The sequence below is a fragment of the Octopus bimaculoides genome, chromosome 6 (assembly GCF_046866305.1).
Source record: "Octopus bimaculoides isolate indiv1 chromosome 6, ASM4686630v1, whole genome shotgun sequence".
NCBI lineage: Eukaryota > Metazoa > Mollusca > Cephalopoda > Octopoda > Octopodidae > Octopus > Octopus bimaculoides.
In genome coordinates, this window is record NC_142933.1 from 89,588,821 (window position 1) to 89,614,833 (window position 26,013).

General features: G+C 35.3%; 1 protein-coding gene and 1 long non-coding RNA gene across 12 annotated transcripts in view; one reads left to right on the forward strand and one right to left on the reverse strand.

The window, feature by feature from the left end:
* The window catches only part of LOC128248118 (uncharacterized), a 105,085-nt gene extending 81,708 nt beyond the window's left edge, over positions 1–23,377 (forward strand). For 2 of the 3 annotated variants that reach the window (XR_016242354.1, XR_008264388.2), the window contains 2 exons: positions 18,649–18,904; positions 20,689–23,377. This is a non-coding gene — a long non-coding RNA (uncharacterized LOC128248118). Of the gene's footprint in view, positions 1–13,131; positions 13,207–18,648; positions 18,905–20,688 lie in introns of those variants that run through there. The other variant, XR_016242355.1, reaches the window with a different exon arrangement.
* The window catches only part of LOC106869351 (uncharacterized), a 387,885-nt gene that overhangs the window by 21,335 nt on the left and 340,537 nt on the right, over positions 1–26,013 (reverse strand). For all 9 annotated transcript variants that reach the window (XM_089354241.1, XM_089354236.1, XM_089354237.1 and 6 more), the window contains 5 exons: positions 23,270–23,733; positions 13,063–13,168; positions 11,294–11,385; positions 9,488–9,640; positions 1,278–1,344 (listed from right to left, as the gene is read on the reverse strand). In XM_089354241.1, coding sequence (XP_089210367.1) covers positions 1,278–1,344; positions 9,488–9,640; positions 11,294–11,385; positions 13,063–13,168; positions 23,270–23,733 — 882 coding nt within the window. The remainder of the gene's footprint in view (positions 1–1,277; positions 1,345–9,487; positions 9,641–11,293; positions 11,386–13,062; positions 13,169–23,269; positions 23,734–26,013) is intronic.

Here is a 26,013-nt window from a genome sequence, read left to right on the forward strand (position 1 = left end):
GGTTATAGTAGAAAACACTTCTGTAAGATGCCCACATTAGGCTGGAACCAGGGACCATATGGTTACAAAAATAATTTCATTACCACATGGCCACACCTATTACTCCTAGCTGCTAATTAAGTAGTTTTTTTTACAAGTAATCTATAACATCACAAAGTATTATTGGTTGTGATGTTATTAGATAACCAATAACACCAGTTGTGTTCTAATAGTAACAGGTGTTTTAAAGCACTTTCAATGTAATAACAACAACCAACTCTAGACTGACTAACATATTACATTCTTTTCAGTGGTCAGAAATGTACTGCCACCTGGACATAATCCAATACACATCGATAATGTTTATTACCTACATAATGCTAAAAAATGGAGTTAAACTATTCACCTCACGTGTTCTAAAGCACAATACACATTCAGTATTTATTATTTATGGATATGAGTGTTTACATTCTTCATTAAATTGCTTCTAGTTGTAGCTAAAGATGATATTTTTTTTTCATTCAATAACTACATCATGTACTTCTGATATTTTAACCCATTACCTACCAGTGATCTCATATGAGATCACTTAAAAATTACAAATTTCGTAATTATCTGTCAATATTCACACATATCTAACCTTTTTGCTATATCTACTAGGTATATTTCTCTGATATTCAAATAAGGTTTGCTAATTTTTCACCCAATATCTCGCTTATTTCTATTTAAAATGTTATTTTGATCATTCCAGCGTGTTTCTAAGGCTGTTTTATGCTAGAAAAAAAAGTTTCATAAAAAAATTCCAGTTAATAGAATTATGGGAGGTAATGGGTTAATGTTTGACATCCTAACTGGACATAAAAATAAATATTAGGAGGTACAGTAAATGTATTTCTTTAAATTTCCTGGAAATAAAAAAAGAAATTTAGGATTCTTTTAAAAAATTTTTTGAAACCTTAACCCTTTAGCATTCATGTTATTCTGTCAAAGGTAATGCTTATTCATTCATTGAATTAACCAAGCATTATCTTTTAGCTTTGAGATTTTGATGAGGTAACTTTATTTTTTAGAATGATATTGTAGGGTTGGTGTGAGAGGCCAAATCCAACCAGTTTGAGCATAAAACAAGTAGAATATTTGGGCCGGATATGGCCAGTTTAAATGCTAAAGGGTTAATTGTACAGTCAGTCGTGTGTTGTAACATTCAAGGCTTAGAAGCCATAAGATTCTTTGTTTTATATCATAAAAGTTGAAAAATTGGTTAAAGAAAAAAAAATTTTAATAAAAGTGAAGTCTACCTGGTGTGTGAGATGGTGTACTGTTTACACTGGCTGATTTCTGGCTGGAACTGGAGCTTCTTCGAGACTAGAAATACAATTAAAAAGAAAGATGTCTCAGAATGGAATTCATGGTGACATTTCTCTCCCATCTATTCCCTCTATCATGGAGTACATAACTACAAAATAGAGAGATAGTTTTTTAAAGTTTTCTTGTGAAAACACTGCGTTCATCTTTAATGAATGTATATGAAGAGGTGCGGAAAAGTTCCTGGCTTTGGACAAAAGAAAGTATAGGAGGATCAGTTAATTATGATCTTATTCAACATATTCCCCAATCAGAATTCACACACTTATTGCCAGACTGCTAAGCTAAAGGGACGTAAACAAACTAACAGTGGTTGTCAAGCAGGGTGGGAACAAGAACACAATGACATATACACACATAACAGGCTTCCAGTTTCCATTTACCAAATTCACTTGCAAAGCATTAGTTAGTCCAGGGCTATGGTAGAAGATACTTGTCCAAGGTGATGAACAGTGGGACCGAACCCAAAACCACATAGTTATAAAGCGAGCCCATTAACCACACAACTATGCCAAAATATTTTGGGGAAAACATATCCACTGACAGACATTTATCTTGAAAGCAGTTTTAATAGCTAATTTATTTGTATATTTCAGAAACTATTAATTTATAATTGTGATCAATCTTATTTAATAATTCAATCCTTTTTTAGAGTTAATAAAGTAATTGGCTTACTTTTATGACAACAATATTTATAGTTGTAAAGATTGTCTATATCAATTTAAATATTAGAAATGTGGAACATACAGCCTCTGACATTCTTAGTGGCTTGCTGCAGTATTTTGTACATTGAGGAAAAATAGGTCACCTTTTTTAATTAGATCTGTTTTCATAATTGCCGTGTAGTCACTGATCAACTCTTATCAACCAGACAAATAGCACATAACTTGCCAAACATCTAGGTGTGAACTACAGATCTGTTGTTCAAGATACATTTTGCATCTGTCTAACTGAAGGTCATACTGAACCCTCTAACATGCTGTGATTAATCAAGCAGGGGTGCAGTTATAGGCTTGGGAACAGGGAGTGCAAGTACATCCTCTAAAATTTTTGGAGGGGGCAATGAAAACACTTTGAATATCTTCCTGAAAAACTGGGTTTGCATCCTCTAAACAAATTTCATTCATGGGTGCAGTGTATATGTCACGCTCTCTCCATTGTTCAGTCTATTTCTATATTTCTGTTCTCGTTGTTTAGCCCCACAACTTGGACCCAATTGTGTGATCAGAAGTATTCCAACCATAGTAATCTTGTATTTTTAATTTCTTTTTTTCATAGGTACAGTATACTAAGGTTATGTTGTTCAATTTTCCATTCTTAGCAATGTAGGTGGCATGATTAAGGGAAATTTAGCTACTATTTCTAGGAGATAGAGCAACTATTTAGAGGCATCCTATAGATTCTGGTGGTGGCCAAAATGGAAATGGGCAGAGTAGACTCACACACTCAGAGTGCAACAGTTGCTCTTCTGTACTTGTCATTGGTGACAGCTGCAGAACAGTTAAGAACAACTCAATAATGACCTCTGACCTAAATGCTGAAAAATTAAATGAAGCGAACTCAGTACTGATTGAGGTTTCATTTTGTTTGTTCTAATGTTTGGTGTTAGGTTGATGAAATACTGAAACTATTTTAGATTTTAGTAAACAACTATGAGGTTTTCATATGGTTGAAATTTAACTAAGTAATATACCATGTTTTTAACTATTATTATATGCTAGCAAGGATTGGATGGTTCTACAAATTTCAACATTTGACTGGATTCTAACAAAAGTTATTTTCTCTAATGTCAGCCACTCAACTATGAAACAAAGTGATTTAACTTCAAATAGATTGAGTGGTACACGTAAGAAAACCTAGCAAGAGCCATAGTCAAAATTACAGACTTTGAACCATGTAGTACATCACCTTAACATCCTAGCAGCCATTACAATGAAAAAAAAACAAGATTCAGAAATTTATTGTATCTGTGGTGGGGAATTATTGTTGTAAGAAAAAATAATTTTAAATTAACCAAGTAAGGCTAACTTTGCCTTTTATCATTCTTAAGGTTGACTCATTTGACTACACCCCTCTGCAACAAATTTGTGGCTTTATTCTGTATGAGATTATCTCTAAACATCTCTTTACTCTTTTACTTGTTTCAGTCATTTGACTGCAGCCATGCTGGAGCACCGCCTTTAGTCGAGCAAATCGATCCCAGGACTTATTCTTTGTAAGCCTAGTACTTATTTTATCGGTCTCTTTTGCCGAACTGCTAAGTTATGGGAATGTAAACACACCAGCATCAGTTGTCAAGCGATGTTTGAGGGGGGGGGGGTGCAAACACAGATACACACACACACATATATAGATAGATATATATATGACGGGCTTCTTTCAGTTTCCATCTACCAAATCCATTCACAAGGCTTTGGGCGGCCCAAGGCCATAGTAGAAGACACTTGCCGAAACTTTACATAAATATTTGTAAATATTAAATATTCAAGAAGTAAGCTTAGATATGACTGTGCAGTTAAGATTGCTTTTCAACTGTGTTGTTTTGGGTTCAGTCCCTTTGTGTAGCACCTTGGCCAGATGTCTGGCTGAACAATATCTTGTGAGTGAATTTGGTAGGTGGAGACTGTGTCCAAGCCTGTTTATATAGATAGATATGTGTGTGTATGTGTGCACATGCATGTTGTTCTTTCACTGCTTGACAACTGGTGTTGGTTTGTCAGTCAAAACTGTGGCCATTTTCCTTTCTTTCTCTTGGAATTAACTACATTGAGGTGAGAAACAAAAAAAAGTACAATTCATATTGTGACCCCACCAATCCTTTCACCACTTCGGTGTAGTTAGTATAAGGTAGGCTGGAGTAGGTTTACAGAATACTAGCTAGGAGCAGACAAAACTGCCATGTAGTATTTAGTTAGGTCTCCTTTCATCCAGAGTTCAAATTACACTAGGGCTGACCATTGCCTTTTTTACACTTCTGGAGAATCGACAAATTAAATACCAGTCAAATACTGGGGTTGATATAACTGACTTTAATCCTTCCCTCTTCACCAAATGTGTGGCTTTGCAACCATATTAGAAATCAATAATTAGTTTGACGGTCATCAACAGATGTTCAGCTGGTAACTCATTATGTTACCTGTGCTTTTTTTTAAATAGAGTTATTTTTGGTGGTGGTGGCTGTGGTAGGGAGAGCAAAATCAATAAAACTAGTAAAAAGAAGTACAATACAATATATGTATCAGTTTTATAAATCAAAAGTATAAATTAGAATTAAGATTAAAATAAATATCTCCTAATGTGAAATTAAGTCAATAATTATACCATTGCACATAAAGTTTGCTGTAGTCATTAGGGGCTGTTGACAGCTTGCAACATAAAGTGCCACTGCTGAGCAAGCTGGATTAAGGTGAGATAAAGTGCTTTGGCCCAAAGACAACACATTGCTTGATCAAGGATTTGAACTAACAGCTTTATGATCTTCAAACAGCCACTAGGCCACATGCCTTCAGTTATTACTTGTGTATATAATAAACAGAAGAAACAATAGTAGTAACAACAACTAGTGTTAACATCTAGTTTTAATATCATTAGTTGAGATAACAGTAACAGAAATATAGCTATGAAAGTATTAATAGTTTGAGCCCTAGGTTTTCTCTGATCCCCAGTCATGACCATCTCATCTTATTTTCAGAAACAGTATATTTAGGACTATGTTAACAAATGTGTCTGTCCTTTCCATTTTGTTACAGTAAGGGAATGATTTAAGGGAGATTTGGCTGCTATGTCTAGCAGGTTGAGCAACCACTTAAGACTCCCTTCCCCTTTGGCTTCATGTAAGCAGTTTGAAGTGGAAGAGGTGGAAATAATTAGTACTTAATTTCTGCAATGTATGCTCTTGAAATTTGTGAAACCCTCAGGATTGACTGACCCAGATCTTGTTAACCCACCCCACTCTTGTTAGATTTACCTTTCCTTTCAGAAAAAAAAAAAATCCAATGGTTTATATATATTGAAAAGTAAATAAATATATGAATAAATAACCCACCAATATTTGACATTGTGAGACAGGCATATATGTGCTGAAAGTAAAGTTATTCCTATAAAAGTGATATAAAAATGTGTGTTGTTTAATTTTGAGATGGTGAGAGCTGGGGTAGAAAATTAGGATAGCATCTCCCTATACACTACTTCAATACAGAGGGAATGACAACTCACTCACCCCTATTATCAAGTTTCAGCAGTTAGAAATTTTGTAGAAGGAGTGTGTGGGGGGGTCGTATCAGTAGTCCTAGAAAGTTAGTCCCTCTATATATTTCTACACAAAGAAAGTTAGTCTCCCTATATATTTGTACAAGCAGAATTATTTTTTCTTTTCTCTCTCTCTTTTACTTGTTTCAGTCATTTGACTGCAGCCATGCTGGAGCACTGCCTTTAGTTGAGCAAATCGACCCCAGGACTTATTCTTTGTGAGCCTAGTACTTATTCTATCGGTCTCTTTTGCCGAACCGCTAAGTTAGGGGGATGTAAACACACCAGCATCGGTTGTCAAGCGATGTTGGGGGGACAGACACAGATACACAAACATACACACACATATATATACATATATACGACAGGCTTCTTTCAGTTTCCGTCTACCAAATCCACTCACATGGCTTTGGTCGGCCCGAGGCTATAGTAGAAGACACTTGCCCAAGGTGCCACACAGTGGGACTGAACCCGGCATCATGTGGTTGGTAAGCAAGCTACTTACCACACAGCCACTCCTGCGCCTTTCTCTCTGTGTTTTTTTATTAAAAAAAAATTTTTTTATCCCCCCACCACAGAAATCAATTAAAATTTTTTATGGAGCCAGAGCTATACTGAAAGTAATATTTCTATCACAGTAAGGCAGCAAGCTGGTAGCATCATTAGCAGCATCTCCTCCAACTTTATGTTCCAAGTTCAAATTCCACTGTGGTCGACTTTGCTTTTCATCTTTTCATCTACTTCCTTTTGTCTTTCTTTTACTTGTTTCAGTCATTAGACTGTGGCCATGCTGGGGGCACCACCTTGAAGTTTTTAGTCAAATGAATCACCCCCTCCCCCACCAGTACTTTCTTTTTAAAGCCTGGTATTTATTCTATTAGTCTCATTTGCTGAACTGCTAAGTTATGGAGATGTAAACACATCAATACCGGTTGTCAAACAATGGTGGGACACACACACACACACACACACACACACACACATATGACAAGCTTCTTTCAGTTTCTGTCCACCAAATCCACTCACAAGGCTTTGGTTGGCTTCAGACCATAGAAGACATTTGCCCAAGGTGCCATGCAGTGGGACTGAACCAGGGACAATGTGGTTAGGAAGCAAGCTTGTTACCACACAGCTACACCTGCACCTACTAAGTCAGTTTATTAAAAGAAAATTGCTGTGAGGGAATTATCTCTCGATGCCTTCTGCAGGAAATTATAAAATTAAGTGAGGGCTAACATACTTAACGTAGTGAGCTAAAATAAAATTAATTAATTAGAATTACAACCTTAGTGATCTGCTAACTTTCTTTTAAGTGATGTGTGTGTGTGTGTGTGTGAACATAGTTGCCACTTGCAAGGAGGTACGACTTGTACCATGTACCATGCTGTTGCTAATTGTTTTAGGAGCCTATGATGTGCTCACAAGTAAACTACATGGACACCTATGTAATCAGCTTTCCCATCCTTGACCCAGTGGAGCATTGAGGATATGATAACAGGCGGGAGTGGAGGGGGATGAGTAGACAGGAGAAAGTTTAAATGAAGTGGATACATTTATGTTGCCTAGTTTAGGAAATGAACCCTTGACTAATCACCAAGCAACATGCCTTCATTATAGATACTAACACACTAACACACTAGTTTTTGTTATGTATTTGAGGCAAGAAAAAAGAAATGGAGTAAATATCGTTGCTATTATGTTAAACTGTTGTACGTCCAAATTTGGCCAAATGCGTTTTTTTTCAATATTTATTTTTGTTTGCAATAGCTCCAACCAAGTCATTAACCCCTAACCCCTTTCATAAACAGCGATATTGTTCCATTATTTAGTTCTGCTAACCTGTTCATTCCCATGTTTCTAATAAAATACATTGCCTATATGTTTTTGTTAGTTTTTGAAATAAGGCATGGCTGTGTGGTAAAAAGCTTGCTTTCTAACCATATGGTTGTGGGTTCAGTCCCACTGCATGGCACCTTGGGCAAGTGTCTCCTACTATAACCTTGGGCTGACCAAAGCCTTGTGAGTACATTTGGTAGAAGGAAACTAAAAGAAGCTTGTTGTATATATCTATGTGTGTGTGTGTCTTTGTGTCTGTTCTCTCATCAATGCTTGACAACTGGTGTTGGTCTGTTCACATTCCTATAATTTAGTGGTATGGCAAAAGAGATCAACAGAATAAGTACTAGGCATAAAAAATAAGATCTGGGATTGATTTTTTACGAACAAAAAAAACCCTTTAAAGTAGTGCTCAAATGACTGAAAAAAATAAAAGAGCAACGAGAATATGGAAGAATTTAATACAATAATCAACTATTTCATTAATAAGCTGATATTTAGAATAATGATGGAATGTTTTAATATAAATATCAACACACTGGAATGAGAAGTTATTTTTTTAATCATAGAACCAAGAACAATCTATAGTGGGTTAAATGCAGTTAATTCATGTTTATAAATTCAAAATTTGTAATCAACAATTTAAACTTGATGCCAAGTTCATCCTTAAATGAAATAAGATTTGAAAAAGAACATTTCAACAAGTGACCCAGCTGAGAATCTTTCAGAGAAAACACACACGTTAATTATAATAAAACAATTTTACATTAATCTGATGAGTAACTCTGTACTTTTATAGAGTACAAATTTATTTTTCTTATACAAGAAGAATGTTGTTGACAGGAAATCCAATGATGGCTTAGCTAGTCAAAACTTCGAACTCACTGTCAACAACGTTCTTGTATAAGAATAATAAATATATTTTACTTACTTAATTCTAGATAGTGGGGAGAGAATATCTAAGACGTTAGATAATTCCAAAATTTAATCCAATTGTTATTCTACATAAAAATTCTACAAACCAAATATAATTTTACTTTGACCTGAAACTATCTGAAAACGCTATTATATATTGTAGGCTAAATATTGATTTAAAATCTAATTTCGTCACAGAAGCAAGTGTATGTGCATGTATCCAGCTCCAGTCAAATAACAAAAAGCATTTTATATAAGGTGGTATGTAAACTATTCAACTGGTATCTTCCAGCTTGTTACTGTAAATCCTGGAGACCTGGTTACAATCATGTCAACACATTGTATTGCCTATTATTGAAGTAGTAAATATAAAGCTCTTTATGAAATGAAATCATTTCTACTACAATTTTTTTTTTTTTAAAACTTTGTTTTATGTTTAAAAACTAAAAAGAAGTTCAAGTGAAAACTAAAGGCAATAAATGAAACTATTTCACCTCGGTGTTAGTATGCAAGTTACTTGAAATAACTAGATTTATTGATCACCTGCCACTGGGTAAGCATGTTGTTGCATTCAATAACTGAATTTTTATTCTATTGATCATTTGTAGGTGGTGGTTGAGAGACAAAGAGAGGCTGGGAGAGAGAGGCTGAGAGACAAAGAGAGGCTGGGATAGCATGTAAAAACACAGATAGAGAGAATGTAAAACAGCCAAATTCCTAATGGTTCCTCAATCACTTACTCCCTCTTCACTTTGGTATTAGCTTATTTGGATTTGGATCGATGTGAGTGTGTAACTCATTTCTGTGGATTTCTTTTGTTGATGAAGGAGTGGTGGTGGGTGGGGGGCAGTTTTATGTTTTTGTAATAATATTTCATAATGGAAGCAATGTTTCATCATGCTGGAACAACAGGAAGCTATTACAACACTATATTATTCTACTGACATGTAAACATTTTAGAGAAATGTTGCACTTAGAGTGTTGCCCTTTAATATTTAAGCTTATTTTTTTAAAAATATACAATCAAAAAATTCTTTTCATTTGTTTTTGGAACCCTCAAAAGGTTACTCCTCACACTAAGCAGAAAAAAAAAATGGAGGATGGAGTGGGTACCTTTACTGATACATAGTTTATGGTAACTTACTTCAAAATGCACTTCTTTCCAGCCGTTTTGTCGTAATAAATCTATTTCGGCAAACATGTCGTAAACATCATCAATTTGTATTTGTACCATTTCCCAGAATCCTTGTAGATCTTCTAGCTTAGTTGGGTGATCTTCTTCTGAAGAAACTGGAGTCTGCATTGAAAGAGTACAGAAAGTAGATTTTAAAATGCTGTTAACAATCCTGTTTTATTTTGAGAATAAATCCCTTAATTTTTTTTATAAACTACTCCTTTTTCAGTTCTGATTTATTTTTAACTAGATTCTCCTTAAATTCTAATTCCTTAACATCATGTTAAAATTACAAATGGTTCATTATTCTCTCATTTCATAAACATGAATCTTTAATCTATAGCTAACAACAAATTATATCAAAAATTCAGACACATCCTGTTTTCCTATCAAATTTACTTTCAGTAATATTATACATCACACTGCAGCCTTGATTTTTAATCTTAACTCTACTTATGGCATAAACTATTGCATATAGCAGGTGCACTCCAGAAAACTATCGTATGTAGCAGATGCATCTCAGAAGATTACACCAATAATCAAACTACATTTAAACGATCTCAAAGACACCAGTATTCTACATCAGCCTGAGGTGACTAATGGTTTTTAATCATGTTGCCATAATTCTTATAGAATTCAGGCAAATTTCACAAAAATTAAATGCAAAATTTGTTATACTGAAAAATAAAATATCAATAATTTATGATTTATTTTGATTTAATCTTCTTCTTTAGTTAATTTTAAATGTAAATTGTGACTGCAAAAAATAATCAATTACCAGATTCTCTTTAATGACACAAGATTAACCCTTTAGCATTCAGATCACTCAAGTAAATGTAACAGTTTTTTAATCACATCATTTAAAATTTATCATACATTATCTTGTAGCTTTGAGATTTCAATGACGTGATTGTTTATTTTTAAAATGATATTGTAGGGTAGGTGTGAAAGGCCTTGTCTTGTCAGTTTGAATATAGAACAGGTAGAACATTTGGGTCACATATGGCTGGCTTGAATATTAAAGGGTTAATATTTTTTAATTTTTTAACATAGATTTTGAGTTTTTCAGAGAGAACTATTTGGTAAAAATTCTCTTTTTGCTCTTAATGCCTCTTTTTACTGGTAATTTAATTTCAGAGACACACATTTAATACTTATTTTATTAGTATTTATCACGATTAGTAAATTTATACTGGTTAGATCTAAAACCATAAAAAATAAGGGCATCTCTATATCATTGCTCAACCTGTTATATCTAACAACAAAATGAACCTCAAGTTCCATCCTACTGTCTTCAAAAGGAAAGTGCACAGTCAGTGATGTACTGTGTCTGGGGTAAAAACTGAATGATCGTGGTTGGAGTTAACTTTCATCACAGACCTACTTAATAGCAACATAAAATCTGCTCTGTATTTCAAGAAAATCTGTAACATCTATCTTAACAACAATTAGCTGTTCCACACTTTTATCAAATTGTTACAATTAAGTCTGAGGTAAATTAATTAAGATAAATTATAGGACTTGTCACTTTCCTGGATCAAAGAGCCTATGTCTATTTGCATGTATTTTGTTGTGTCTGAGCAAGATAATTTTATTCTAATTTCTCTTGCTGGAGAATAAGTACAGGGATTTTCTTGTAAAGCTACTTGGGATTAAACTAGCAATATATCAAAGGGATTTATTTCATGGCCCTATAAATCCCTTTGGCTTGTGAGAGGATTAACAATTTGACCAGTATTTAAGGTATGAATGAGAATTAAAAGACCAATTACTCACCATATAATTCTGACATAATTCTCGAAACTGCTTAAATTTTTTGTTTTGAAGTAGGTTTGCTTTTCCAATTGCAGCTCGTATCTTCCCGCTGACTGTAGAGAAAGAGAAAAAGAAAAAAATTTGTTTGATAAAAAAAAAAAAAAAATCTTTAATTTCCATCTTCATTAAAATTGGCTGAATAAAGATGGTCTTCCTTTCTTATTTTAACTGATTATTGTTGGCACTCAGTCACTTACGACGAGAGTTCCAGTTGATACAATCAACGGAACAGCCTGCTCGTGAAATTAATGTGCAAGTGGCTGAGCACTCCACAGACACATGTACCCTTAACGTAGTTCTCGGGGATATTCAGCGTGACACAGTGTGACAAGGCTGACCTTTTGAATTATAGGCACAAGAGAAACAGGAAGAAAGAGTGAGAGAAAGTTGTGGTGGAAGAGTACAGCAGGGTTCACCACCATCCCCTGCCGGAGCCTCGTGGAGCTTTAGGTGTTTTCGCTCAATAAACACTCACAACGCCCGGTCTGGGAATCGAAACCGCGATCCTATGAACGCGAGTCAACTGCCCTAACCACTGGGCTATTGCACCTCCGCAACTGATTAAATACATGATGGAATTCAAACATGTAATTTGCATTACAGAGATCAAAACATACAGATGATCTCATTTTTTGTACAATTAATAAATACCTTTATTAAAAAGGCCACAGCAAACTGAGTCTGTGAACCACTAATGAAATTTTAAAGATAATGAATATAACAGTTTGTTTGAGTAGTGCTTCACATTAATTAAAAAATTTTTATTATTAAAATCTTTTTGTTAATAAAGAAAACCTTATTAATAATACAGAAATAAATTTATTTCTCAAACGCGTGATAATGCTATAAAATAGCATGATCAGGATAAATTATCCATATATTGCAGAAAAATACGTTACTGGCCAGCCATGAGACTCGAACTCACATCTCTGTGATTACGCGTCAAGTGTTTTAGCATTAAACTAAACTGCCCAGCAATCATATGCATGGTGAACAGTGAAAATCAAAATGATGACTTGTATATTTATTTTTAACATGTTCCAGAAAATTCAAACATAAATATGTTAATCTGTTGTGTTTTGTCACAGGAGAACAACTTCTTTATGATGTATGTATGATCATAACACACTTGATTCATCAATTCAAGGAAATCTGGGACGGCCGGTGTTTCCTGTGATGAAACACAATAGCAATTACCACTCATGTCTGACTCTGCTTAAGAATAAATATGTAAGTCATCATTTTGATTCTTGCTGTTTACTGGGCATCTGACAATTTGTTATTGGTTGGCAAATATCAGCACATTAAAAAGTATTTAATATAATTTTCCTCCAAGAGGTAATGGTTTCTTTTATTTACTGGGAGATATGTTGTTATTTGATATCTTTGCATGTAAATAATTTCAAAAGGGCAAAGTCATCAGTGACACTAAAATGTGGCACTGATTCACAACAATGAGATAATGTCCAAAATAAGCACAGTTCTTTCTAAATGAAAATAGTGGTATGATAATATATTGCTAGGGTTGGTCAGACAAGTGAACATGAGAGGAAGGAGATTGAAAATGAAAGATTAGGGAACTTGGGGAGAAGGTTAGAAATAAGGAATTGAAATGAAGATAAAAGGTGGGGGGGAAGGAACAGAATGGAAGTATAAACATCAACATTTATGGTGATAATAAGGAGAATCAGAAACACAATGGAATGGAAAAAAAAAACACAGTTATTTACCATCATCAGGTAGATGGTGTTTATCTAAATCATTTGCAGTCTCAGCACATAGTTTTGATAACTTTTCCTCTTCTTTCAGTGTTAGTTTCAGGAAATAGTCTCCATCCTGCCAGAGAAAAGAGAGAAAAATTATTTGTATGTGAGGTATGTAGAAAATTTAAGATTAAATGACTCTATATGAGTGTAAATATATGTATATATATATATGTGTGTGTATATGTGTTCATTTATTTGTCTATGTTCCCCTGAGAATGTTTTTTTTCTTCTTTTTTTTTTATAATATCAAGAATTTCCAGTAGAAATAAAAGTAAACTGCTAAAACAGCCACAGTCTATTTCGACACTTACTTGCCATTCCCCCACCTCAAAACAATAAAGTTCATTTCTGTCTCCTTTAGAGAGGCCCATAAAGCACATTTACTTGTAATGTAATAAAATGTATAGCTTGTAAAACAGTAATTAAGAAATCAAAGGGGACAGTAAAAACACATCAAGGAGGTCAGTCACTCTTGTATTACATAATGTCTTGGTGGTTGGGGGAAATCTGCTGCTCCAGACATAATAATTTACAGATTTAGATAGAAATAGGATGTTCTTAATCTGTTGCTGCCTAAATTTGGAAACCTATTTTACTTTATGAGACAGAATACTCATAGTTTATTAATAGTGTATCTTTAGTTTTCTTCCAGTTACAAGAGAGTTATGTAACTACACCAAAATATTTTTAACTGTTTGCAAATTTTCATTCAGCCCATTTTTTTTCTGAATTACACTGAATTAAGATAAATTAAGATGTACCATTTAAAAATTTTTATGCAAATCCTGTTGTTTAAAGATAAATTTAGTAACTATCTACGTAAGTCGTTTTGCCAGAATACCAGTACAGCATGTGTTATAAATAAATATATACAGAATCGTTTATATATATCAGAAATGCAGTGACCCAGTGACTGGTCTATTGGAAAGCTATAACAAACAATACAATAAAAAAAAAATGTAAAGGACACTAGTTTAAAATATGTTATGTGCTATTTTGCTTTAACTCTTTACATTTTCAGTTCAAAGCCCAGTTGGAATATAGTTTACTTCTCATCGCCTCGTGGGTCAAAAAAATAAGCATCAGTCATATGTTGAGGAAAATAATATCAACAAGACCCCTTCCTCTATGGTTTGTGATTGTGTGTCGTTGTCGTCATTTAACGTCTGCTTTTCATGCTAGCATGGGTTGGACGATTTGACTGAGGACTGGTGGACCAGGAAGCGACACCAGGCTCCAATCTGATTTGGCAGAGTTTCTACAGCTGGATGCCAGTGTAGAAATAACAGAGAAGATGGTAAAGCTTAGATTCTATGCTGGAACCTAGTTAAAATTTGGCATCTCATGACTTTGAGTTGTGCATGTAGCATATAGCCATGTTTTCCCATTCATGTTGGTTATTTTCAATAAAAAAAACAATTCCAAACAAACTAGATTCACTTAAATATCTCCTCTTTGGATAATAGAAAGGGTTGAGTGAAAATATAAAAACAAAATTCCACTTTATTGTGAAAATAAATAGTGAAATGAGAAAAAAATTCTTGAAGTGGAACTTGGAATTTAAGGAGAGTTGAATGATAAAATAAGAAAAAAAAACACTATGAAAACTACAAACCTGTAAATTATAATGATAAAAGGAAAATAATTTTATACATGCTATGTTCACAGAGAAGCACTTCCCTCTGACTGTATATGCTTTGAACAAAAAAGACTGGCTAAACATTAACAAGAGAACATTGTGTTATTTTGTTATTTTGTAAATTCCATCTTTTCAGCAACTTGTAACTGAATAAAAAGGAGGAACAAAAACCTTATTTACGTAAGCTTTAAGAATGTGTACGAGTATCCACAGCTATGTAACTATTTTGTCCAGGTCTATATGTATTAGATAAGTGTGTGCATGTAAAATTATATGATTATTTAAATCGGTACAATGTAAACTTTATACTGTTCACTATGCACACAATGATGTGTGTATGTGTCTGCCTGTCTGTCTAATGTAAAATTTCATTCACTATACCAACAGTTATTTGTTTGGCTCACTCCAGAATCATTTTTTACAGAAGAACATGATTTCTGGTTTATTAGATTAATAAGTTGGTTACTTTAATGCCATTCCATAAAGATCATTAGAAATTCAAGCACAACTGTTTGTTTATCTCTTCTTATATAATTTTATATTACACTGGTTGAAGAACAGCACCGATTTTAATAGATTTCCACTGAGCGAATAACTAATTCCTTGTACTTCTGATGGTGAGAATGACAAGTGGGTGGTGTTTGTAACTTGATGTAGAACAGAACATCTCAAGGGACTTCATTTGTAATGCACCACTTGTTTGGTTTTCTTGCCAATGTTTAGATCCTTCACTGATATACATCAGCCAAAAATATACACACATATATAAGCACCCACATGCATGATGGGTTTCTGTCAAATTCCACTTACAAGTATCACTCAATATGAGTCTATGGTAGAAGACATTTGCCCAAGGGGCCACTCAGAATCATGAGGTTGTGAAACAAACTTCTTAACCAATGCACTAAAGAGGAAAGAAGACTTTGTAACTGGTTTATTTTTCAATAAACCAATTGTACACTGGTTCCAGTAAGTACTCACAGTGCACCCTGTCCAGTCTCTGTAACTCAAGAGGAGATAATCACTCTGAAATGACTTCTCACAGTCTGGGTAGACGGTGCAGCGAGCTGATTTTAGGTGTATTTACGGCATTTGTCTACAGTGAGAAATTTTCTCCATGACAAAACAGAAGCATATTTGGACTGATAATACCATTGTTATAATAATGGTTAACATCAACGATTCTCATATTTTCTACTGAATTTCCATATTGTTCATTTCACACAAAACTTAAGAAATTTGAAGGAAATAGAATAATTATTGATATTGTTAATTATACTGTGCATTTATTTGATTCTCAATATGATTGTTATTTGGCCCTGGGTTGGCTCTGATCAAGTAAACCTATTATCAAAGATATTCTACCCTTGACCATCCTGACTGGAGAATACCAATACAGCAAAGGTTGAACATGTACGAGTAATGAGGAAGTTTTTAAAGGAAAGACATTTTGAAAGATAAGGAATTTGTTTTTTGTTTAAAAAAGAATAAAAGTCTTGAAGGCATAAGAAGAAACAAAAGCTTACTACCATGATTGATCTATGTAATCATGTTAGAGATAAAATTACATTATTGGAGAAGTCCTAAACCGGCTGTCAGAAAAACAGTTTTTTTTTTTTGAATGAGAATAAAAACAACAAACAAAACACCTTTGGAAGAAAAGAAATTTGATCTCAGTGCCCTTAATTTCCACAAGCCCTACAGCTCAGCCTTCTGGCAGTAAGCACAGCTGTCGGTATTAACATGGTAGTAGAACCACAAAGAAGCAATATTATCTGAAGGAAGGAGTAGTCACATGAGCCAGGTGCAAAAACAAAACAAAACATGTGTAACCAGTGTGAAAAGGGGCTAAGAACAAGTAGCTCCCATATCCTCCAACATACTCAATAAGTAGAGATTAAATAATTTGACAACTATTAAATAGTTTGACACACACACACACACACACACACACACACACACACACACACACACACACACACACACACACACACACACACACACACACACACACACACACACTTCTCCCTCTCAGCAAGTTTGTTTAAACAATACTAGGTGACCTCGCAACAGGTACTTATTGTCAAATTCTAAATTGACTGCTTTGTCACCTCCACCCTCTCTTCCTTTTGCTCAGAAAGGAGACCTGAGTTTATGTCTCACAGGGTTCTCGGATCATGTATGTGCATGTGTGTGTATGATGGGGGTACAATCACATGATTAAGAGGTTTGCTTGCAACCATGAGGTTCTGGGTTTGATACCATTGTGTAGCATCTTGAGTGAGTGTCTTCTGTTGTAGTTTTGGGTTGGCCTAATGCTCTGTGAATGGAATTTGGTAAACAGAAGCTAAGTAGAAATCCTCTGTGTGTGTGTGTGTGTGTGTGTGTGTGTGTGTGTGTGTATACATTTACACATCAGTCTGTATTTACACCAAGTTTTTAATTGGGTTGTGTCTATTTATGTCTAATAACTTGGTGATTCAATAAATAAAGATCAATACAATATCAGACAGAAATAATTAAGCCAATGAAGTTATTGCCTCTGCATGGCTGTAATCAATCAATCAATCAATCAATTAATCAGTCAATCAATTTATCTATCAATATAATGTATGCATTAAGGTGCTGTGCTGGCTGAATCGCTAGCATGCTGGGCAAAATACATAACAGCATTTCATCTGTCTTTACATTCTGGGTTCAAATATTGCTGGGGTTGACTTTGCCTTTTCATTCTTTCGGGGCCAATAAAATAAATATCAGTTGAGAACTGGAGACAATTTAATCAACTTAGCCCCTCCCCTGAAATTGCTAGTCTTGTGCCAAAATTTGAAAGCAGTATAATGTATGTATGTATGTATGTACACACTTTATATTTGCTGTTCAGTCATTGATCAACCATCAATAACAATCATTTTAGATTATTAATTTGATTCTAGAATAAAAAAAAAAATTTAGAAAAAAATCAAAAATGAAATATTTGTTCCGTTTTCCACACATGGAAAAAAAATATAAAGTTTTGAAATAGAAATACATTCTGTAAGATTAAATCTAATTATTTTTATAAATAACTTTTAAAATTCTGAAAGCAAGGCTGACCACTTTTGGCAGCAAATATGCTTCAGCATTAACCCATCCACCACAGCTAAGTTGATGACTAACATTAACTCTTTTAGGCAGGTTTCTCAACATCCCTCTCAAGACCTAAACATGTTACCCACCAAATATTCAGATGGTTTATTTGCAACTGTGTTACATTACAGGCAAAGTTAACTCTTTTTACTCTTTTTTTTTTTTTTTTACTTGTTTCTGTCATTTGACTGTGGCCATGCTGGAGCATCACCTTTAGTCGAGCAAATCAACCCCAGGACTTATTCTTTGTTAGCCTAGTACTTATTCTATCGGTCTCTTTTGCCGAACCGCTAAGTTACGGAGACGTAAACACACCAACATCGGTTATCAAGCGATGTTGGGGGGACAAACACAGATGCACAAACACACACACATATACATTTATATATATATACGACAGGCTTCTTTCAGTTTCCGTCAACCAAATCCAATCACAAGGCTTTGATCGGCCCAAGGCTATAGCAGAAGACACTTGCCCAAGGTGCTACGCAGTGGGACTGAACCCAGAACCATGTGGTTGGTAAGCAAGCTACTTACCACACAGCCACTCCTGCGCCTAACATTTGGAGGAAATCATTCACCAGTGTCTCAATTGAGAAGCATTTGTCTACCACTCTAAAGCAGGTCTTTGTGCATTGCATGACTGCCAAATTTTCTCGTCTCTCTTATTGCATCTAGTGAAGGGGGTTTCCATTAATCTTTCAGAATTCTCTTATTACATGTCAGTCAACAACAATGGTCTGTAAAAATAATGATAATCTTTCATCTTTCCCTTGTTTCAGGCACTGGAGCACTGTCTTAAAGGGTTTTAGTCAAACAGTTGACCCAAGGACTTATTTTTAAGTCTGGTACTTCCATCACTTGCTTTTGCCAAACCACTGACCTAGAAGGATGTCAACCAACACACACGATGGGCTTCCACACAGTTTCTGTCTACTAAATTCACTCACACAGCATTGGTTGTTCCAGAGCTATAGCAGAAGACACTTGTCCAGGATACCATGCAGTGGGAATGAACCCAAAGTCACATGTTGCAAAGTAAGCCCCTTAACCACACAACCATGTCTGCATCTTAGCCACCCATTTTGCTTTCCACTGTCGGACAATATACTCTTTCTCTTTTTCTCTTTTACTTGTTTCAGTCATTTGACTGCGGCCATGCTGGAGCACCGCCTTTAGTTGAGCAAATCGACCCCAGGTCTTATTCTTTGGATGCCTAGTACTTATTCTATCGGTCTCTTTTGCCGAACCGCTAAGTTACGGGGACGTAAACACACCAGCATCGGTTGTCAAGCGAAGCTGGAGGGACAAACACAGACACAGCCATGCTACATGGCAGTGAAACATGGGCTGTAACTGCTGACGACATGCGTAAGCTCGCAAGGAACGAAGCCAGTATGCTCCGTTGGATGTGTAATGTCAATGTGAATACCCGTCAGAGTGTAAGTATCTTGAGAGAAAAGCTGAACATCAGAAGCATCAGTTGTGGTGTGCAAGAGAGACGATTGCGCTGGCATGGACATGTGGTGAGAATGGATGAGGATAGCTGCGTGAAAAAGCGCTACACCCTAACAGTTGAGGGAACCCGTGGAAGAGGTAGGCCCAGGAAGACCTGGGCTGGGGTGGTGAGGCAAGACCTTCGTACATTGGGCCTCACTGAGGCGATGACTACTGACCGAGACCTTTGGAGGTGTGCTGTGCGTGAGAAGACCCGGCAAGCCAAGTGAGATCGTTGCCAGTGCCCCTGGACTGGCTCTTGTGCGGGTGGCACATAAGATGCACCATTTTGAGCGTGACCGTTGCCAGTACCGCCTGACTGGCCTTCGTAGGATTTTCGAGTGAAATCGTTGCCAGTGCCCCTGGACTGGCTTGTGCGGGTGGCACATAAAAGACACCATTTCGAGCGTGGCCGTTGCCAGTATTGCCTGACTGGCCTTCGTGCGGGTGACACGTAAAAGCACCTACTACACTCTCTGAGTGGTTGGTGTTAGGAAGGGCATCCAGCTGTAGAAACTCTGTCAAATTTAGATTGGAGCCTGGTGTTGCCATCCGTTTTCACCAGTCCTCAGTCAAATCGTCCAACCCATGCTAGCATGGAAAGCGGACGTTAAACGATGATGATGATGATATATATATACGACGGGCTTCTTTCAGTTTCCGTCAACCAAATCCACTCACAAGGCTAAGGCTTTGGTCGGCCCGAGGCTATAGTAGAAGACACCTGCCCAAGGTGCCACGCAGTGGGACTGAACCCAGAACCATGTGGTTGGTAAGCAAGCTACTTACCACACAGCCAAAAAAAAAAAAAACAAATTACTTCCAAGATTGACATCTTCACATCTGTCTCGCCTGCTCCATACGTTCAATTACAAAATTCAAAAAACAGCTACATTGACTCAAATCCAACAAGGTAACTAGTGACTGATGGCCTTTCTATTATTGCCAAGCTAGTACACTTCTCAGCTATTTCTTATCTCACCAAACTTATCAATCATTCTCTTCAGGGATTTATCCTAATCTCTGGATAATACATAATAGAACAAAATTGTGATCCACATTAAAGTACTGCTTACATATCTCAAATAGTACTGTTGCTGTATATATGCACATATAAATATCCTCCATACAAAAGAAGGTAATCCATCTTATTAACAAAACTAACATACTGTAACCCACTGGCTTCCAGGTATACTGCTTCCAATACACTTACCCAACCTGATGTAATTGTCACTCCTCCTCTCATCATTACTGTGTCTTATCTTTCAGACTCCACACTAAATATTTTGCTCAAAATTCCTTCCTTGCCTCCATTTTCCTTGCAGGTGTTGACATGCACAAATTCAAGCAGAACACCAACAAAATTGGACTTGTAGAGAGCTTAAAGAACTACCCTACTTTCTCTGTCTAGTTAATAAAATTAAATAGTCACTGGACTTACTAAAAGGCACCATGATTATACACACAAACGCACAAGCATATAAAGTTTTTCTCCCTGGAATGTGACAGAAGCTGTTCTCTGCACATTTTCAGTGTTTATTGCTCCTGAGCATTTGCCACATACAAAAACTATCTTCCCAGTTAGCCTTCCTTCGATATTGCTGCACCTCTTATGTGGCCATAGCCTACACTGGGTACATCTTATGGAGTTTCTACCTACACCTTTTCTACAGATCAAGCAGGGCCATCTACCTGAAGGTATTTGTGGTTTGTCTATCTTCCTGCTTATTAAGACTTTGGTTACACATGTATACAAACACACACAAAAGTACATATGCATGCATACACACAAACACACACACACACGCGCAAACATACACACACACACACGCAAACATGCAAACACACACATGCACACACACACACAAGTGAATTTTTTAGCAGGGTAATGAAAGGGAGGCATCAAAAGATAATCATATGTGACTTGAATTAAATGGAAGAAATGATAGTTTAATGTATATTGAAACTGAAAGGTAACAAAAAACACTTTCAGAGTTAATGAAGGTGATGTGAACATTAGAGGGGAAAGAATGTCTAAGTGAGAAATAGGTGAAGAAATGAATACTATGGGCTTGGAATTAATGTAAATTATTGTGAATTGCAATACAATGGTGTTTATTGATAGAAAGGATGGCCTGGGCACTTGTGGAGTTTGAAAGAGACAGAATTTCATAAAAATAGGTTGTAAGATCAAACTATATAAATTTTTGTTTATTTCTACTTTTGTTAAGCAAACAAATTGATGATGATGATGATGATGCGATATTTTTTAAAAACTACTTTAACTTGAATAAAGTGTGTTCTAGATATGGGTCGAATAAACAGAATCAGTATTTAATGGCACATTCATCATTTGTGTTTGTAAAAGCAAGACATTAGATTAGTTGTTTTCTGTTCAGACGTCAAATATAACATTGTGTACGAGTTGAGTATGTATATATATATATACACACATACACACATCATTTAAAGCAGCAGCTGTAATTAAAGTCACCATATATATTCTTCTCTAGAATTGTCTTGTGCAATTTTTCTAAAGATAAACCAATTACATCTAACACTATTCCAAAGACTGTTATCAGTCTCACTCAGTTACAGGACATCGAATTTGAAGAAGTAGGCTATGTATTTTTATAAAGAGACACTGATCCCATATTTAAGAAATAAAAAGATGGGCTTAATTACTTCCAATGCTCTTAAGATGGGAAATCGCCAAAGTGTGATTACATCATCATCTTTTAATGCTTTTCTTATAGCAGCTTGGGTCAGACAGGATCTGATGGGTGGGAGGATAGTGTTGTACTCCAATGTCTGCTTTGATTTAGGTTCCTAACACCAACCGCCTTACAGAGTGTACCAAGTGCTTTTTTTTTTTCTTTTCTTTGTGTTACCAGCACTAATGAGGTTGCTTTAGCTGCCATATGCAAGTGAGTAGCATGGTTTGCTAATTGTTTTGAGGGCCTAAGTACTAAAATACACACACTGACATACTTCCATACTTAGCTGAGCAGGAGGGAGAGGGAGAGAGAGAAGGATGCACCAGTAGTCATCAGCTAATACTCATTTTCAGCTGAACAGGCTAGAGTAGTGTGAAATGAAGTGCCTAGGCCATGTACAAGATGATCCAGAGATTGAACCAATAATCTAATGACTATGAGGTCATCACTCAAACCACTAAGCTACACATCTTCACCACACATACATACATACATACATACATACATACATGTGCATACACATACATACACATGTATATAATGGGTTTCTGCATAGTTTCCGTCTCTAAAAGTTTACTTAAAAGTCATTGGTCAATGCAAGGTTATGACAGAAGACATTTGACCGGGTCTTCTATCATACCGCAAGATGCTGTTCAGTGGGACTGAATTTGGAACTGCTTGGTTGTTAAACAAACTTCTTAAACATACACCTATTTCTGTGCCCATTAAAAAATATAGCTTTTTTATTGTTCATCAAACCAAGTAAAGGAAGTAACTTTTTCTAATTTTGTAGTAAAAATTCCAAAACTTTAATTGAGAAGTAGTTTATTTGAGTTTTCTATGTTCACAGTGAAGAGTAATTCTACTATTGCTGGGAAAAGAATTTAAGCAATGCAGATGTATGATCAGATATTGTCTGAATACAGTCTAGGGAATTTTTCCATCTCTATATTTCTTATGTTTTCAGCTTTCTGAATTAAGTTAATCTCTTCATATGTGTGAATAAAAATCTGACAGGTGTAATTTAAAGAATTGACTATGGCTGTGTTGAGAGGAAGAACAGCTAGTTAATAAAGAAACAGTAGGGAATAAAACAGTTTTGAAATCAAAGAATATTGCTTCACAGTGTAATAAGGCTTATTTTTCTATCAATGAATTATGAAAAAAAAATCTGTTGGTAATCACTTACCACATGAGATGATTCAGTTGATGTGATGTTAATAACAGAAGATTCAGGTATACCATCGATGCCATTGGAAGATGCAGGTACAGAGCCATCCATGTCAGCTTTCAGCTCTTTGTCTTTAGAGGGACTGTCATCAATACTTTTTGTAACTTCCTTATTATCTGATTGTATGGCAGGCATTTCACATGATGTTGATCTGGATTCTGCCTTTAATGAAGAACTGCTTGAGAATGGTGAGCGCCTTTCAATATCCTTGTAGGAGCTATAAACACTGTACTTGCCATAACCACTCACAGAACAACTAAGCTTTAGATAGGAGGGTTTTCGGCTGGGAATATCAATAAAGGAATCAGGAGCAGATTGAGAACCTAGATCCAGGGAGCCTGGTGAGTCATTGTTTATTAAATGTGTTTTGGCAGCATTATTTGTATGAGAACCAGGGCTTGTTGCAAAAGTCCCTTCGCTACCTACAAAAGAAGAAAAAGTAAATAAATAAAATGCATGTGTATAAAATTGTAAAATAGATTGTTGCTTAAATTTAAATGTATACATTAGTGTATATGATCAACACTGACATTGATATTTTGTATTGGCAGAGCCTGTATAAAATTTGTTTATGTTCACAGATTTAGATTCAAATTTGAATCATCCACATATATTTTCATAAACGTTTAGTAAGTTATTATGCCACATTTAGACTACAAAACATTGAGATATATCCACCAACATCATTGCTGCTACATCTAAGAGTATGACTTTACCTTCATGGTATCAAGAAAATAATTAAATGAAATAAGAAAGATGAATATTTTCAATGAGAAATGGGGCAATATTCTTTGAAAAGGTCTCTTTCTAACTGCATGTCAGTTCTTAGCAGCAACCAGTGATGTAGTTTGAAGAAATAGAATAAAATGTTTCAATGAAGATGCAAGATACAAGGTTTAAGCTAATTATCTGTTAGCAATTAAGATAAAGAATTTGCAGCTAAGCCACAACATGAAAGAAACAAACAAAAAAAAAAAATGAAAATTATTGCTAAATCCAACCAATAAACATTGACTTTGAAACGGTTTTCTCTGGATAAAAAAACAAAAAAAAAACACCTTGTGAGCAACTCTACTGTAAAATGATTATGAAAGAAATAAAAATTTCAACATGCCAGGTTTTAAAAAAAAAGGTTGTCATCACTGCGCTAGAAACTATTCAAATATTTGATAGAAACTGATAGACTCTTCTAATTAGAGTTAGCGTTTAAAGGAGTTTCGAGAAGTATTACCACTGGTGAACGTGAAGATTTTCTGTGTGTCTGAGACATTTAAAAAAACAAAATGTACAATAGTAAAACACTGTCAGTAAATATAGTAGATCTACAGTGATTGGAGATGAATGTGTCAATTAAGATGTGTGTTAGATAAGCTATGTTACTGTATGAAAATAACTCAGTACAAGAAAGTAACCAGGTACAGTTTTTGATTAAGTGTAACAGGAATTTTATAAATTATCATTGAAACTGTTGACTGGTTGGTGATGTTTCTTTGTGTGTTTGAGAAGATAATTAACTCACATTGTTTTGTTGTTCAGACTTCTGGTGTATATAGCAAACTTAAGACATATTTTTGTGTAATCATTTCTCATCTCTTTTTTTATTATTATTATTATTATTATTAGTGGAAAGGGTTATACTCATGGCTAACATAGGTCTTCAGAGACTGGTAAGATAAATACAGTTAATGTTCTGCTTAAATAACAGCAATATGATGGCTGCCAGAGCAACATAGACAGTATAGGAATTCCAGAGGGCTGCCATTATGAGCAGAAGGATTGGAAGTAGTGGTTATTGCAGGGAGGGTTGGGGTGAACATATTCATAAATAGTGAGAGCCAGTGAGGAAGTATCTGGGGATCAAATTTAAGAGAGGTGACCATTCATATAGATCATGTAAAGTGAATGGTTACCTGTTGGAAAAATATATTTCTCAAGTTGGCAGTGGAAATATGTAGTAGATCAAGGAAGACTTGGGAGAAGCATCAGTTTATAGTTCTTAAACCCGAATTTTTTTTTTTTTTGGGGGGGGGGGGGTAATTTTTTTTACCAGCTCAATTTCTAATCAATTTTACACACACAGACGTATACATATGTACACACATCTCTTCTCATGACATACACAATTTGAGGTAATGATTGAAATAATTTGGTCATGTAATAAGAAAGGTAATGCAATAACAATGCAGTATTGGTGTTGCACCAAAAGTTCCCCAAACCCCAGACCACATGGTAGACTATCTAAGAGGTAGATCTCTCGTATCTGTGAAGACAAAGGGTTACTGCTTGCAACAGCAGAGGGCAGAGCATCCAATTGAAGTGGATGGTAGAAGGGTCAGGAAAGAACAATGACTATATAAATGCATGCATGCGAGTGTTTGTGTGTATGAATGTGTGAGTACACACAGAGTTCATGCTAGATTAGAGCTCATAACCTCCATTGTTAATGTAGGGTATCAATGTTGTGGATTTTGATACCTTTACAACTCAGAGAATGTGTAATTGTTGCAATAGCCCATCTTCAAAAGCTCAGCGATTCAACATATCAAAACATGGTGTAAGACCCTCAAAACATACAAGATGTGGCTAATAGTCTGAAAGACTATTGTAATCGATTCATCTCAGAGATCCGGAAGTAGTAATAACCAATAAAAAAAGAACTGAACCTTACAAACAAGTTATGTGCAAAATGTAGATCTAGTCTC